Raw genomic sequence first — 16,018 nt, 5'->3', positions numbered from 1 at the left:
AATTCTTTTGATGGTGCATGAATCTTGTTGCCATGTTGCTGGCAAGAGATGCATTTCTTCACATAGTTATATGCATCTACTTCCATTTTAGGCCAATAATATCATGTTCTCAAAATATTTTTAGCCAAGGTGAGCCCACTTGAGTGTGCCCCATAGATGCCTTCGTGTACTTCATGTAATGCTCATTCTGCCTCTTGTTTATCTAAACACCTTAGGAGGGAGCCATCAAAATGCCTTCTGAATAAGGTGTCTCCAAGGATGGTGTAATGAGCATATCGACGAATGAAGGTTTGCTGTTGGGTTTTGGTAAGGTGTGGGGGAATGGCATTGTCTTTTAGGAAAGCAAAGGTTTCTTGGTACTAGGGGGAGTACACACACCATTTCAGACTCCGATAGATCGTATGCTGGTATAAATAGTTGCTCGACCAAGAAATCACACTTCTAACTATGTGTTGGCATCTGAAGGAGTGAGCCAATGGTGGCCATTGCATCTGCAACCCTATTATTTGTTCACGGGACTTGATCAAACTTGATTATTGTGAAGTGTTGCTTAAGATCTTCAACCATGCTATGGTAGGGGAGGAGTTTGTCATCTTTTGTTTGGTATTCATCATTGACTTGTTTTATGACAAGTTGGGAATCACCATAGACTTGTAATTCCCTTATCTTCCACTGGATAGCCAAGCGTAACCCTGTAATGAGTGCCTCATATTCTGCGATGTTGTTGGTACATGCAAAATCTATCTTGTATGACTTTGGGATGCCATCTCCTTGAGGTGTGATCAGTAGTATTCCTTCCCTCAATCCATTTTGGGTGCAAGAGCCATCAAAGTATAATTGCCATGTGGAGGATGTGGTGATAGTCATAATGAATTCATCTGGTAATTTTGTGAGAATAGGATGGTCACCTGGAAGTGGAGCGTCAACCAACTAGTCTGTGATGACTTGTCCCTTGATTTCTTTTTTGTCTACATATTCAATGTCAAACTCGCTTAACAACATGACCCATTTAGCAGTTCTACCAGTGAGGGCAACTTTTGACAAGAGATATTTAAGCGGGTCGATCTTAGCAATCAGTTTTGTTTTGTTGTTCAACATATAGTGTCGGAGTTTCTGTGTGCTAAACACCAATGCCAGACATGCTCTTTCAATGGGGGTATAATTGAGTTCATACCCGACTAGTGTCCGACTGATGTAGTAAATGGCATGTTCTTTCCCTTGATCATTTTTTTGTGCCAGCAATGCCCCCAATGCCACTATGGTAGCACATATGTACAAAATTAGAGGTTTCCCAGGAGTAGGAGGCATAAACATTGGAGGTGATGCCAGATATTCTTTTAGTTTTTCAAAGGCCTTTTGACACAAGCAGTCCCATTTGAATTTTGTGTCTTTGCGCAACAGGTGCGCAAATGGATGACACTTATCTGCTAGTTGTGAAATAAAACATCTAACAAATTGGAGTTTCCCCTGGATGCTGTGCAGCTGTCTGAGATTTTTCAGTGGAGGCATTTCCATGATGGCTTTTACCCTTGCAAGATCGACCTTGATGCCTCTGTGAGAAACAATGAAACCTAGTAGTTTTCCTGATGTGACACCAAAAACACACTTCTTAGGATTTAGGTGCAATTTGTATTTTTCCAATCTTTCAAAGATCTGCTTTAAGATAGGGATGTGTTCCTGTCTTGTCTTTGATTTGCCTAGAAGATCATCCACATAGTCCTCCATAATTTTATGTAAGAGGTCATGAAAAATCATCGTCATGGCATGTTGATATGTGGCTCTAGCATTTTTGAGGCCAAAAGGCATGACCTGGTAACAGAAATTCCCCCATGGTGTTGTGTATGCAATTTTATGTTGATCTTCGTTTGCAATCTTGATTTGATTATATCTAGAAAATACATCCATAAGTGATAGCATCTCATGCCTTGCTGTAAGGTCCACAATCATATCTATGTTAGGGAGTGAGAAATCATCCTTAGGACAAGCCTTATTTAGATCTCGAAAATTAGTATAGATGCGGATGCCCCCAGTGGGTTTGCCGACAAGTACAATGTTGGACACCCATTCAACGTAGTCTATTGGTTTGATGAATTTTGCATTCAACATATTTTGGAGTTCTGCCTTGACCAGGAGTGCAATATGCAGATGCATTTTGCGCAACTTCTGTTTTACAGGTTTTGTGTCTAGGCAGATAGTGAGATTATGAACCACCAAGTCAGGATCTAAACTTGGCATGTCGACATAGGACCATGCGAAATTGATTTTTACCTCTATAAGGAAATTAATGAAGTCTTGTTTCTCTTTTTCTATGAGGGACTTGGCAATGAGAACATTTTTTGGAATGTCTTCGGTGCCCATGTTGATACTGTTTGTTTCTTCAATCAGCAAATTTGACCTGTCTTGTGGAAGGTAACCCATGGTAGGGAGGTCAATTCCCTCATCGTCAAGTGCCTTTTCCAGGTTTTCACTTTCAGATACGCCCTTTGTTTTTATTTTTTGCTCATCCAAAGGTGCCTCAGAGAGGTTTTCACCTAGGGAATCATATTTTTTCTTTTGATTATCTTTTTTGTGGCTAAGGGTACTGACCTGACTACCAAAGTATCCCTTTTCATGTAGTTGAATACCATCTACTACCATCTACTCGGTTGTAGTCTTCCAACTTTCACATAGTTAGGAGAGTAATGAGAGCATTATCATTAGCGCAGATATCTAAAGTGGGTTTGTCTCGTTGGCCCCAGTTTATGAGTTCGGGATGGACAAGATGTAGCTCGTGTGAAATAGGAGAGGTTATGGGGGTGATGGCATTGACGTGAGTGTCAAAGAAGATATCGTTTTTGTATTCATAAGGCATTTCATGGAAATCCTCTTCGTCAGAGCTTTCAATATCCAAGGAAGGACTTGAAGGGGCACCAATGATAGTAATTTTAGGCACTAGGGTGTACCCCAAGGCTTTGTTGTACTTGTAGGAAATAGGATTTATGGGTGCTTTTCTTCCTTTCTCCTCTGGTCCCAAGCCGTGTCCTTTGTAACCCATTTTTTCAACCATAGCTGATGCTTTTGGATACATTTTTTAGATGTTTTTGTTGGATCTTCATCTTCTTCCCGGTACAGGCATGAAGAGACATCTCTATCAAGGCTCTCCTCATCAAGTGGGCCCCATTGCTGGAAGGTGGTATCTTTGCATTGTATGACCGGTTTCTAATCTTTTTTGAGCTCTTTTGGTTTGCCAAATGACTCAGGAGACAGGGAGAGGTTGCCTATTAATAAGACATCCTCCAATTTGTATTCTCCACAAACATTATCCAAGATCTTGATTTGTGTGTTTGGTTGGGATGAGGTGGAGGCAACATTTGATGTGTCAGATGGAGGAGTTGGCGAGGGTCTATTTAGTGGGAAATGATATGGATGTTTCCCCTCTAAGAGTTTGCAATATTGGAAAGGTTGTGGATCACCTTTGATAGTGATCTCTCTCTTCCATTGAAGGGGAATTTGATGCATTGGTGATAAGTGGAGGGTACGGCTTGCAAGGAGTGAATCCATGGTCGACCGAGAAGGATGTTGTAGGGGAGATCAAGATCTAGTACTTGGCAAGGGGTTTCAATTGTGATAGGGCCCACTTGAAGAGGTATGGTAATCATGCCCTTTGAAACTCTTTTTGCATCATCATATGCTTTTATTGTGATCCTTCCTGATGTGTCTACCAGGTCCTTAGAAAGTCCCAATTGTTTTATTAACTTGTATGTACATAGATTGAGTTCGGATCCACCGTCTATCAGGATACGTTTGACCTTGTGCTTCTGGATAAGGGCTTCGATGTGCAAAGGTTTATTATGGTCTTCATCTGTAGGAGCATCATTGGAAGTGAACATAAGGTGTTGCTGGGCAACAAGGTTTCCAATGAGAGCTTGGAATTGGGTAGCATTGATATTATCGCAAACGCGATACTCAAGGAGGGCTTGTTCCAAAATTTCTTTATGGACAAGGGAAGTCTTGAGAAGTTTTAGAATGGAGATCTGTGCGGGGGTCTTCCCAAGTTGGTCAAGGAGGTCATATCGGCAGGTGGAAGACATGGGCGGAGGGTTTGGTGGGGGAGGAGCTCCTTGGACAGTGGCTTTACCTTGGCATGTGGTTACTTTGCAATCATTCTGAGAGTAGGGGGTGGAGGGTGTAGCGCCTTGAATGACTATCCTAGTAGGATTAGGTCTGCTTTGGGAAGGTGGAAGATTAACTCCTTGGATAGTTATGACATTAACATGATTGTCTGCGGGCTCAATGCGACCTACTAAAGAGTCAAAGCTGGTTATGTGATTAGTGTAGTCATAGTTCACTATGTTAGATGATGAGCCTTTTCCCTTATCATGTTTCAAGAAGGGTTTGGTACATTTTGACTTTGTCATTGTTATTACCAGGTTTTGCATTTGCTACTTCAATTTCACCCCTATCAATGAGATATTGTATGTAGATTTTAAGCTTCATGCATTTTTCGTGGATCATGTCCCTTGATACGATGATACTCGCAATATTTATTCTTGTTGTACCACCTAGTTTGGGTTGATTGGGATCAAATGGGCAAGTGATAGGGGAAACCACTACGCCTGCTTGAACAAGCTTTTGAAACACCACTTCAATAGGCTCAACAAGAGGAGTGAAGTCTCTTGGAGTCTTGTTATTGGATTGGACTGGTCACCCCTGGATTGAGACATTGTTGTGAGGCTTTTGGGATTGATTTTGATTGTTTTGATTATTGAATTGATGATTAGTGGTGGTGGGTTTTGGAGGAGCGGCCACGATCTGGACCCGTTTTACATCAGTTACACCGTCATTGACTACGTTCTTGTTCTTGGACCAGAATTTTGGTTTATTAGTATGATAAGAGGAAGAAATTTGAGTTGATCTTTGGTAGTGTTTCAAGGTTCCTTCCTCTAACAAGACACGTTCGAGGGCTAGGCCCTTATCAGTCAATTTTTGGAAAGATTTAATACATTGAGATGTCAAAGGTCCTGAAAGTTCAGGCACCAGGTTCTTTTGAAATAATTCAATTTGGTGTTGTTTTGGCATGTCCCATTGGAATTTCTTGATGAGGTGTTGCCATCTTTGCAAGAAGTTGGTGAAAGTCTCTTCGGGCCTTTGCTTTGTGTTACATAGGTCCATCATGGAAATATCATTAGCCATGTTGTAGGCATAGTGAGCCACAAACTTTTCTGCCAAGTCTGGAAAGGAGATAATGGAACCTCGTGGTAAGGACAAGAACCATGCTAGGGCATCTCTCGTGAGACTCTTAGGGAAGAGCCTTCAAAGGTATAGGTCACTATAGGAGACTTCTTGGCATAGGATGTGAAATTCCCGGACATGGTCGCGGGGGTCCCCTTTGCCTTCATACTTGGTGAATTTAGGGATCTCAAACCCTGGGGGTAGGGTGCAACTGATATAGACGGGTCATAAGGACAAGGACAAAATTCTTCAAACGAGTAAGGTTTCCTCTTATTAGTCCCTTCTTTCATGTCCTTGATGATGTTTTTCATGTCCTGAATTTCTTTAATGAGGTCTTGTTGTGGATTTTGGAAATTATGGATCGTGTTCGCCCCCAGAATCAGATGAGTCATGGAAGGTGCACCAACACTAATGTATTGATATGATGAGGAAGTAGGAATTTGAGATGTGATGACCGATGTCGTAGGGACTTGAGTGACAGTTGGTTGCAACCCACAAACTGTTGTGACGGGATTAAGTGCGGCCCGAATGAGGTTAGCGACATTGTTGACAGGAACTGAAGTTTGTGGAATATAAATATATGGTTGAGTAGAAGAAGATGGTATAGAGACATGTTGGAGAATAGATGATATCGGATTTGATAGTGGTATAGATGGTAAGGAGGAAGAAGGTGGAATGGAGACCACGAGGGGAGGTGTCGCGGGTGTTATTGATTGAGTTTGAATGATTGTCGGGACCGTAATTGATTCAGTTTGAATAACAGGTGCAACATTTTGTGTGGGAGCGAGGTCTCCTTGTGGTTGTTGACCAAGGGTGGATTTATCAAAATCAGGTGGGAGTTGAGCTCCATTTTCAAGGAGGGTCTTTAGAAGTGCAGTAGGATTGTGTTGGATAAATTTCTCAATCATCTCTTGGTTATAAGAGTCTACTAGGAAAGTTTGCACTTCCAGAGAGAGTTCATCTTGGTTAACCATATTAGGATTTTGCGTTTGATTTTGAGTGCTAGGTTGCACACTTTGTGTAGGATCTTCGTATAGGACACTAATGTCCAGCATACCATATTGTTGTTCGGCCATCTTTTTCTTTTGAGATCGAGTTGTGACCATACAACAATAACCTTAGAAAATATTGGAGGAAGAAATTTTTGATGAGAGGACTTAGCAAGACTTTTGGATTTTTGGATTTGTCTTTGATGAAAAAGGATTTTGCTGATTGGTAGGGTCCTTGGATTAGAACCCGAATTTGATTAGGATTGACACCTTAGTCCTTGGATGAGGATCTTAGGTGGTAGATGAAACCACAAGTGAGGTAATGACCAAGTTGGGTAGAATTTAGACCTTGGAATGATGATTAAAAATCCTTTCTTCCACTAAGGGTTGACTAATGACCCTAAGCAAAGCAAAGGCATAAGTTAAGAGTCTTGATTGACTCAAAGGGTAAACCAAAGGTACTTGGAGAGGATTCTTCTTCAAGAACAAAAGCCAAGTGATTAAGGATGAGGTCTAAATGAAACTTCACAAGGCATGCAACCTTAATGTGAGGTTAAATTGGATTAAAGGATGATTTGATTTGGATTTTGAGAATTGATTTGATAATTGAAGGTGATTGATTTCGTGATTGACTGATGTGCTAAGTCCTTAGGAAAAGATTGAGGATGATTGATTGAAGAGGGATGATAGTGATGATTAGAAGAAATTTGGTGACAAGGCTATCCTTGGCATGAACACGACTCAATAGATGATTGGTTCAGATGGCAAGTTGTATGAAGGAACACGACCACCCTGATTTTGACGATAATTGGTGTTGAAAGACAAACTTGAACCTTGATGGAGGGCACAGAATCTTAGTTCATCACTAGCATCAAACTCATTGCTATGACCATGGATGTAATCATGGTAATGATGCAAGAATATCCTATGTTTAAGCAAGAGTTTGCGGTTTGTATACCAAAATTTCTGACGTCTAATGAGTTGTGCTTGTGTGAGCTTCTTCTTCTTGATAGGTCGGTGGATTGACTTCTTAGGATGCTTATACAACTTAGGTTTATGAAACATGAAACAAACGAAGTTTTGACGCAATTGGGACTTTGTGTGGATAGTGACTTGGATGATTGTTTGCTTTTAGACAAATGTTTTTGCAAAGTGTTTGAGGATAATGATGTGTTTTTAGTCTACTCTTGGCAAGAAAGTATCAAGCAAAGCAAACACAATGATCAAATGAATGTTAGCTCAAAGACACTCATGCTCATGTACAACATTCTTAAGCTTGGCAAGAACAATAATCATTGGATCCCAATCAGTTTCCCAACTACGCTTACCCAGAGCGGACACTTAGATGTTTGACCCCACTAGCTCCCCTCCACGACACTCACTTCTCTGGGGCAGCCAAGCATCAATTCCCATGAAAACTCTATTGGCATTACAGTAAGAAAGATTGTTGATATTCAGTAAGGATATTTAGAAGGTTGTTGAAGATTATTGATATAACTGAAGAAGGATGATAACTATCTTTATAACATTATTTTGTCATTGATGTCAAGAAATTGATTATCTGATTCAGTATGATGTTGCCATATCTTGAGAAGATTGGTTTGAAGAGAATTAAGATGTCGGTAAAAGACACATAAAGAATGTGATGAATAAAGGGAGGAATAAGTTATTCAATGGGCAACTATTACCGAGTTATACAATGATGAGATCATGATGTTTTATATTGTTTTGATATTCTACATATGTTGATTGATTGTAAGGTTTATACTATACTATGTCACCGTGCAAAGAACCTAGTCGGTAAACCCTAAGGAACCTAGTCAGTAAACCCTAAGGTTATCGATATCGGTTAATGAAGGCGAAATGTCTATCGAGTAAAGTTTAGTATTTATCGAGTTGCAACTGAGTTATGATAGTGTGCATGGGATGGATAAAAGCATTATTTAATGAAGGGCAATGATTAGCTGGAGATGTATAAATGATTGGAATGTCGGGCAGGAAGATCTACAACGCAAATTGAACCGCATTAACCTTGTGCAAGTTTTAGAAAAGGATTGCAAGTCCCGAGGCAAGGTAAAACGTTTTCAGATCGAAAAGATACATTGAACCTGGTCAATTTTGAAGATCTGATGGCTAAGATTGATCATGGGAAATGTGATCAAAGAGATTAAGCGGTTAGCAATTGTTTATAAATAAGAAATTGTTGATAAACAATGTATGCGGGCAAGTGTATGCACAAGGATGCTACATAGTGACTACCGAGCACAGAAGCTTGAAGACCTGTTTGAATAACAGAGTAGAGAGCCTAGCAGAGGGACAAGATAAGTCCTATGACTAGATTGTTTTGAGCAAATAAGAATCTGCTTTAGCATTTTAGATGTGAAGTTGCAGATAGATTTTTATTACTGTTATTCTGTAAGTGACAGAAAATCTCTTAACCGAGTGGACTTAAAAGTCTTATTTGTAAACCCTCTAGCAAGGTAACATTCTAAATGAGTGTTTGAAATCCTCTGACAAGGTCACTTCTAACAAAGTGAAGATCCTAACAGATCTGAGGGAAATCCCTTAATCGGGTCACATCTAGCAATGTGTTTGTAATCTTTAACAGGATTTGCTTTTAACCTAGCATACTCTAGAAGAGTATATTTCTTAGTGGGTCCAAAATCCCACAGTGGTTTTTCCCTATTTGGGTTTCCACGTTAAATCTGGAGTTATGAGTGTTATGATTATTATGTGTTTATGAGTTTGCATGTTTAGCAGTTTTGGTTAAGATGCTAAAGTATATGTTATCGAGGTTGAATCTGTTGATTTTATGGAAGATTAAGTTTGTATGATTCACCCCCCCCTCTCATCTTGTTGGCTATTGGCCTCTATACTTTACATTAAGTATCAGAACTATCAAACTCCTCATGACGAACTTTGTGTCTCTACTAAGGGCCATAAAAATATGGGCGGCTTCAGAGGTCCGACCTCCTGCACCAATGACTAGAAGGTTTTTGGCCATTATGCACAAGGTGTTTAATATATCTTCCCGTTAGGAGCTACCCTTCGCAGTTACGCAAGCGCAATTGAGGCCTATAACCCAACGAAGCACCAAGAGCTTAGTAGTCATGGAAACGTGATTGAGATCTCTAGAATCCTACTAAGCACCCAATGTGAGAGTGAACTCTCATATAGCCCCAACCATTGACCCTTTCATCATCAATGGCCTATTTATTATAGTGAGTTGGGAACCCCAGGTCCGGGTGTACTCACTTGGGTCTTTCTCCTCTTACCTTCTCAAAGAGCAAGTTGGGAGGGTAGGTCTGCTAAAGGTAAGCATGCAACAAACATGAAAAACTTGGAGGGTCTGGATTTCTGATCATCTAGCTAGACGAGAGCATACTCTCCTACCTTTACGCTTTTCACAAAATACACAAGACAATGGTTCATTTATCCTTTAATTAAATCTAGGTGCCTAGTTAAGAAAAGACACAATATTTGGTTGAAACTCTTAAGCAATTTGCAAAACAATTCGGATTAGTGTTTTTTGTGTTTCTTAGGTCTTGGACGATCGAAAAAGCTGCAAGACTAAAAAATAAGGAAAATCAATAGTCACTGGCCTGCACATATAGCGCACGCGTTGAAATGCAGTTAGTCGTGCTGAAGCGCCTGCGCAGACACCAAAACGCCTGCGTAAGCGCTGCAAATGACAGAAACAAAAAATAATAATAAAAAAAGAAATTAAAACAAACAGAATTGTTATTTTATACCTGTCTGTCGTGCTACTCTGGATCGGTCGCGCTGAAACGCCTACGCCCGCATTGAAACGCCTGTGCCCACGTTGAAAACCTGAAAACAAAGAAAAAAGGGTTAGCGGTTTAAATTTTAAAATTCAAATTTCGAAAACAAATTTTTTGCCGAGGGTGGGAATTTTTGAAAACGATCACGCTGGTTCAGTTTCCCTCGCGTCAAAACGCGTTCGCCTGTGCTTATGCACCTGCTCATGTGTCAAACAGATAAACAAAGAGTAAATTTAAAAAAAAAAAAAAGAAAGCGGGAAATGTTTTTGAATTTTGAAGAACGGTCGCGCTGGTGCGCTTGCGCTGATGCACTTGCGCACGCATCGAAGAGGTTTGTCTGTCGTGCCGAACCCATATCGCTCGCACTGATTTGCAACCTCTCACGTTGTTCTGATACCTGTGACTTGCAAACTCACAAAAAACAAAAAATAAAAAAAAACATTAGTTTTTAGGGACGTGGGTCCCACCAGTTGTGCCAAAATGAAGATGCGAAAAAGAAGCAAGGTGGATTTGGATGGTTAGCATACAAATCAAAACACTAAAACATATAAAAACATGAAGCATAAATCAAATCACATAAAAACATGAAGACAAATGCTTTTTACCTTGCAAACCTTTACCTTCTCCCTTGGATGGAGCTTGGATGAAGTCGAAGTGGGCCCAAATGCCTCCAACGTGATGTCGATTTGCTCCTAGATTGCTTGATGTGGTTGGCTCTCCAACATTGTGCACAAATGGATGTGATGGATTTGAAGGATGAGATGGATAATATGGCTAAGTATGGATGAGGGGTAACTTTGGCATGATAAGAGTGCAAAGATGGTTTCCTAGACACAAACTAGCAGCATGAACTAGCTAAAATTGGAGATGAAATGTGAGGGGGTGGAGTACTCAATTTATAGGGAGAGAGGAGGAGAAATGAAGGGTTATGATTGACCCAAGATGGAGGGTCAGTATTCTTTGTAAGCCCACACAAGGCCCAAGAGGAGGTGTGGAGACCAAGAGATATGCCTTAAAGGCATTTCTTGTATCCACACTCCTCAAGGTTCATTGGGAAGACTTCCCAATGTGCCTTGAGAAGAGCAAGGGATAGGATATTTCTTGAGGGATGGAAAGGAAGAATTAAAAATTCTTCAAAAGGGATGCTCATGGGGATTGGATGAATAGGGAGGAATAAAAAATTCCTTGGAAGATGAGATGCCTAGAGGAATGTGAGATTTTCAAAATCTCACATTCACCTAGGAAAAGGGCATTTAAGGAGAGTGGTTGGATGGAAGGGACAAGGAGTTGACTTTGTGGCTAATCATGATGATTAGCCACTAGCAACTAATTAGGAGAGAGATTAGAGGAAAGATTAGGTGGGATTAGGGTAAATAAGATTTGTAGGAGGATTTGACTAGGAGAGAGAATGAGTGGAGGGCATTAAAAATTAAGAGAATAATGCTAAGTGAGCTTAGGAAGTTTCTAGAAGAATTTATTAGGTTAATGATGGACTAGGAAAAGGTGATTTGTAGGAATCACTTAGGTTAACTAGTTAATTGAAATTAATTAGTTAAGAGGAGGAATTTGAGAAGATTTAATATTGAAGATTTTTAAAAGAATAAAAGGGGATTGATTTATCAATCAATAGACTATAGTGACAATATTAATTATAATTAATTAATATTGAGGATAATTAAAAATTGGCATAATTAATAAATTAATTACGCCAGGAATTTAAAAATAATTAAAATAATTATTTTTAAGTGTCTACACCCTGTACCTACATCACTCAACAACACACACACACACACACACACACACACACACACACACAACCATAACACATAAATAACTGTTTCCCAACTGGGGTCACATAATAACATGATCAGTAACATAATATATTTTCAAATCAATAATACATAATCAATGCATCATCATGTAATGATATCATCATCAACATAATCAAGTACCTTCATAATTATAATCCAAATATAATCATATAACATCATATAATCATCATGTATATATGATCATCATTAATCTACATGTATAACCAACTATCAACACCAATAGTGACATTTATACGATCAAAAGAATATAACTGTAAGCAGGGTGTACCACATGGATGCCAACACACAATAATACATAGACACAATCCAAGTGTATCATACACAAAGTCAATATTTGATCAAAATAAACCAATGGTAGATTGCAAATACAATAGGCATTACATTTGTAAACTTCACCTTGACCATTTTAGATATAAGGAAGGTGAAGGTAAATAATTATATGCTACAACTTTTTGTAAGATCATTCCCATAAATCAAAGTTCATTCTTACAACACATAGATTCAATCATGAGAGACTTAGATATGGTCTACAAAGAATTCTAATCATACTCAACCCGATACCTATATCAAATCATGAACATCAATTTTCTCTACTTTGACGATTACATTCTATCCAACATCAACATTAATTCTTCATTATTATTCCCAAACTAAATATATCTATCATCCTATTTACCAATCACATTCTTTATTCATTTATCCACCCTAAGTGCTACTTAATTAAGTCTATGTTAATTACATATTGTTTAAATTCATTTAAATTAGCCAAAGATTTATAGAGAAGGTATTTTATTCCCTTACAATTATACCATTTATAAAATGTATTAGAAAAAATCAACTGACGAGGTCTGGTTTTCTCAGCAGATTCACGTCTTACACTCATCTATCTGTTTCCATGTTTCCAAATATTTTTTGTGCCAGTGAAGGTGGGTGCATTCTCGATGATCAACAGGGCTAATCAGATTGGAGAAGAAGATGAAGCTTTTGTTCAGCTTGGCAGAGAATATGACATTGAGAGGTATACACAGACACCATCAGTGGACAATAAGTAGGTCTGTTAAGACATATATCTGTCATTTTAAACATTATACATTTTTTACGCCTCCCAACAATTGTACTTTTAGCACAGCAGTAGCTTACAAAGTAAAGGATTATTACCCACAAAACAAAACAACTCACGAAAGCTTTTCAATGGTAGGTTTTTCTGAACCACAAAACCCCATCTCAGAACAGTTAATAGGAGAAGGTGATCAGGGGCAGGATGTAGAAACCATATACAGAATTATTAACAGGCGCTCCGCTGAACACAACATTGCTCATTCCTTGCTAAATTCTGGTGTAGTCTTTACAAGCATATTAGTAGAAAATGTGCTGAAAAGGGTGCGATTCAGCAATGGAAATGGATTCAAGGCTATGGAGTTTTTCTATTGGGTGGGTCGTCAGCACCACTTTTCTCACACTTCTGAAGCATACAATCAAATGTTGTTTATTGTTGCAAGAATGAGAAAATTTGATATAGTGTGGGAATTGTTAGAGGAAATGCATGGTAACGATCCAAAACTAATCACTCATAAAACAATGCAAATAATTTTGGCTAGGTTTTCCAAGGTTTGTTCCCTCAGGGAAACCCTTGAAGCATTTGAAAGGCTCGAGGATTACATTGGTGTACTAGATGTTACTGTTTTCAATGCCCTCCTGAGAGCATTGTGCCAGGAGAGGAACATGAAGGACGCCCGTATTGTTTACCATCAACTGAAAAAGAAGTTCAAGCCCAATACCCACAGTTTCAATATACTCTTGTCTGGTTGGCAAACAGCTGAAGGAGCCCTAAATTTCTATAATGAGATGTTGCAACTAGACCAGGAACCGGATATCGTCACCTATAATAGCCTGCTTCATGCTCTTTGCAAAGACAGGGATGCACTTTACCGAGACAGGGGAATGACGAAGGTTCTAAATATTGTGGAGGAAATGAAACACAATGGGTGTCAACCTGATTTGAAGACTTACACAATTTTAATTGGTGGGCTTGGATTGATTCGCCAGAATGATCGAGCTCGTAAGATGCTTGCCGAGATGAGAAAGCACGGTTATTCCCCTGATGCAGCAGCCTACAATGCAGTTATAAGGAATTTTTGTATGGGACAGAGGGTACGCGACGCATACCAAGTGCTTGATGAGATGGTGAGTGAAGGTATCGATCCCAATTCCAATACATACAATATATTTATTCGTTATTATTACAGGTCAAAATATTGGGAAGAAGGGTGGGATGTTTACAAGAAAATGCTTGAGACTCGGTGCTTTCCCTGCACCCAAACATGTATTTTACTTATGAGGCTGCTTTGCCGCCACGAGGAACTGAACAGAGCCTTTCAGTTATGGGATGATATGATTGAGAAGGGCTTTGGTTCTTATTCTCTGGTTTTAGATGTATTGATAGATGTACTTTGTGATAATGGCAAGTTAAATGAAGCAGAAAAGTGCTTCTATGAGACTATTGAAAAAGGACACAAGCCCAGTTCCTTCGCTTACAAGAGGGTCAGAGTTTTGCTAGAAGTTGCACAGAAGCATCAGTCCATTCATGCCCTTTCAGAAAAAATGAGGAGCATAGAGTATTAGCAATGAAGTTAAAGAAACAATGATGTGCTATCCTTCTTTTTCATGGCCTGATTAATTATTTTTCAAAAGAAAGGGCTTTCTGCTGCTGATCAAATTATTCACATAATTGAATTCATCATTTCTCCACAAGTTGATATCCTTTATAGAGGGTGTGTACATTAATCGTATCAAGTGGCAGATGATATTACCTTAATTCCACTTTGATTGAGGAACATGATAAGTGCCAATCCTTTCTTCTTCAATTCTTATCTTTTACTTCTAGAGGATGCCTCTCATGAAAAAGGCTGATTACCGTCTGAGCAGATGAATCAAACAAATTGATGTATTTTAAAAAAATTCTTACTTTGGTGTATTTATTTGCACAGTTGCGATAATTTTGCCTCAATACATAAACAGCATCTTTACAATACATTGGATTTATCAAGCTATCAAGGGCTTATTATAAAGTGTTAAAACCAGCTGCAGGAAATCAAGCAAGCCTGAGCTGCCTATGGAAAATCCAGGAATTCTCTCCGAGATAAGTCATTGCATGTACATCACATGATTCAACAATCAGATATAGTGCTGCATTATATGTTGCTGTTGGAGACAGCCAGGGTGCATTTTGTTTGAAAACTCTCAAAGGTATTGTTCTGGAAAGCCTTAATTCATATATTTTTAGAATATCTGCAGTTTCAGTGTGCTGTTCTAGAAAACCTTAATTTTTGTTGAATTGAATGTTCCTTGTAGGCGACATTTTAACGCTTTTAGAGCCTCTCACAGAATAATAGCCAAGTTACCAGGTTCCTCTAAAGGCCCCTGGGTACCCGTGTGAATATGGTTCAGGTTCGGGTCTGGTTTGGGTTCCCCACTGGGTTCACCCAGGGTCCCTCTTGGGCACCCTGCGTTCCCACAGAGGAACCCCAAGGGCTGTACAAAACAAAAAAAACAGAAAAAGAGTTATTTTTTTAAACATTTTTATACACCAAAAAAAGGCCTGTTTACATAATTTTGCCCTAAGTGATAAAACTGTGAAAAGTGACGTGTCATGAAGGTTTGTGTCGTTTTAAAGGTTTTAAGAAACCTGATTAGAATGAGGGGTAATGCTCGAGTTTGTTGACTTCAACGTTGTTGTTGCACAACTTGTCAGAAAATATCTTTAGATGAGGCAGCTTGTACAGTACATGGCTAGTGGAAGTGGCATTGTAACTCATTGTGGTTCAAGTGAAATTGAACTAAATGTTAGACTTTGATGCTTTTGATGAAGATCAATATGAAGATCATTAAATATTAATTGTAATTTTCTTAGTGTATTGACATTTGACAAATCATTGAATTATGAACTTTTCATTTTTGCAAATTATGAGTTATTTAAATATTTTTATTTTTGGCTATTATGCGTATCATTGTTTTATATTATAAAATTTTAATTTTTTTAATACACACATTTTGCAGTACCATTGTATGGGGTTTGATACCCATACCCGCACCCGTAGTTGAACTGGTAACTCATGATAATAGTTTAGTAACTTTAGTTAAATCCTACATAGAGTCTGGAGCTTCTTTCCTCTCATATCTGAGATGCATTATTCAATATGTTTAA

The 16,018-nt window shown here is 38.9% G+C and overlaps 1 protein-coding gene across 3 annotated transcripts; it reads left to right on the top strand.

Moving 5' to 3' along the window:
- Nucleotides 1-12,629: 12,629 nt before the first annotated feature.
- On the top strand, nt 12,630-15,715 carry LOC131054312 (putative pentatricopeptide repeat-containing protein At1g02420). Of its 3 annotated transcripts, XM_057988805.2 has the most exons (3): nt 12,630-12,832; nt 13,013-15,060; nt 15,166-15,715. In XM_057988805.2, exons 1-2 carry the CDS (start codon nt 12,790-12,792, stop codon nt 14,434-14,436), a joined length of 1,467 nt encoding a protein of 488 aa, XP_057844788.2. In that variant the 5' UTR covers nt 12,630-12,789; the 3' UTR covers nt 14,437-15,060; nt 15,166-15,715. The 3 variants fall into 3 exon arrangements, with proteins under 3 accessions (XP_057844788.2, XP_057844783.2, XP_057844778.2); XM_057988800.2 differs by having other exon boundaries at nt 12,630-15,060; nt 15,199-15,715; XM_057988795.2 differs by having other exon boundaries at nt 12,630-15,060.
- Nucleotides 15,716-16,018: the final 303 nt, after the last annotated feature.

Source organism: Cryptomeria japonica, chromosome 4 (genome assembly GCF_030272615.1).
Source record: "Cryptomeria japonica chromosome 4, Sugi_1.0, whole genome shotgun sequence".
In the NCBI taxonomy this organism is placed as follows: Eukaryota; Viridiplantae; Streptophyta; class Pinopsida; order Cupressales; family Cupressaceae; genus Cryptomeria; species Cryptomeria japonica.
The sequence above is the reverse complement of the archived record's forward strand: the minus strand, read 5'-3'. Positions and strand labels throughout refer to the sequence as shown.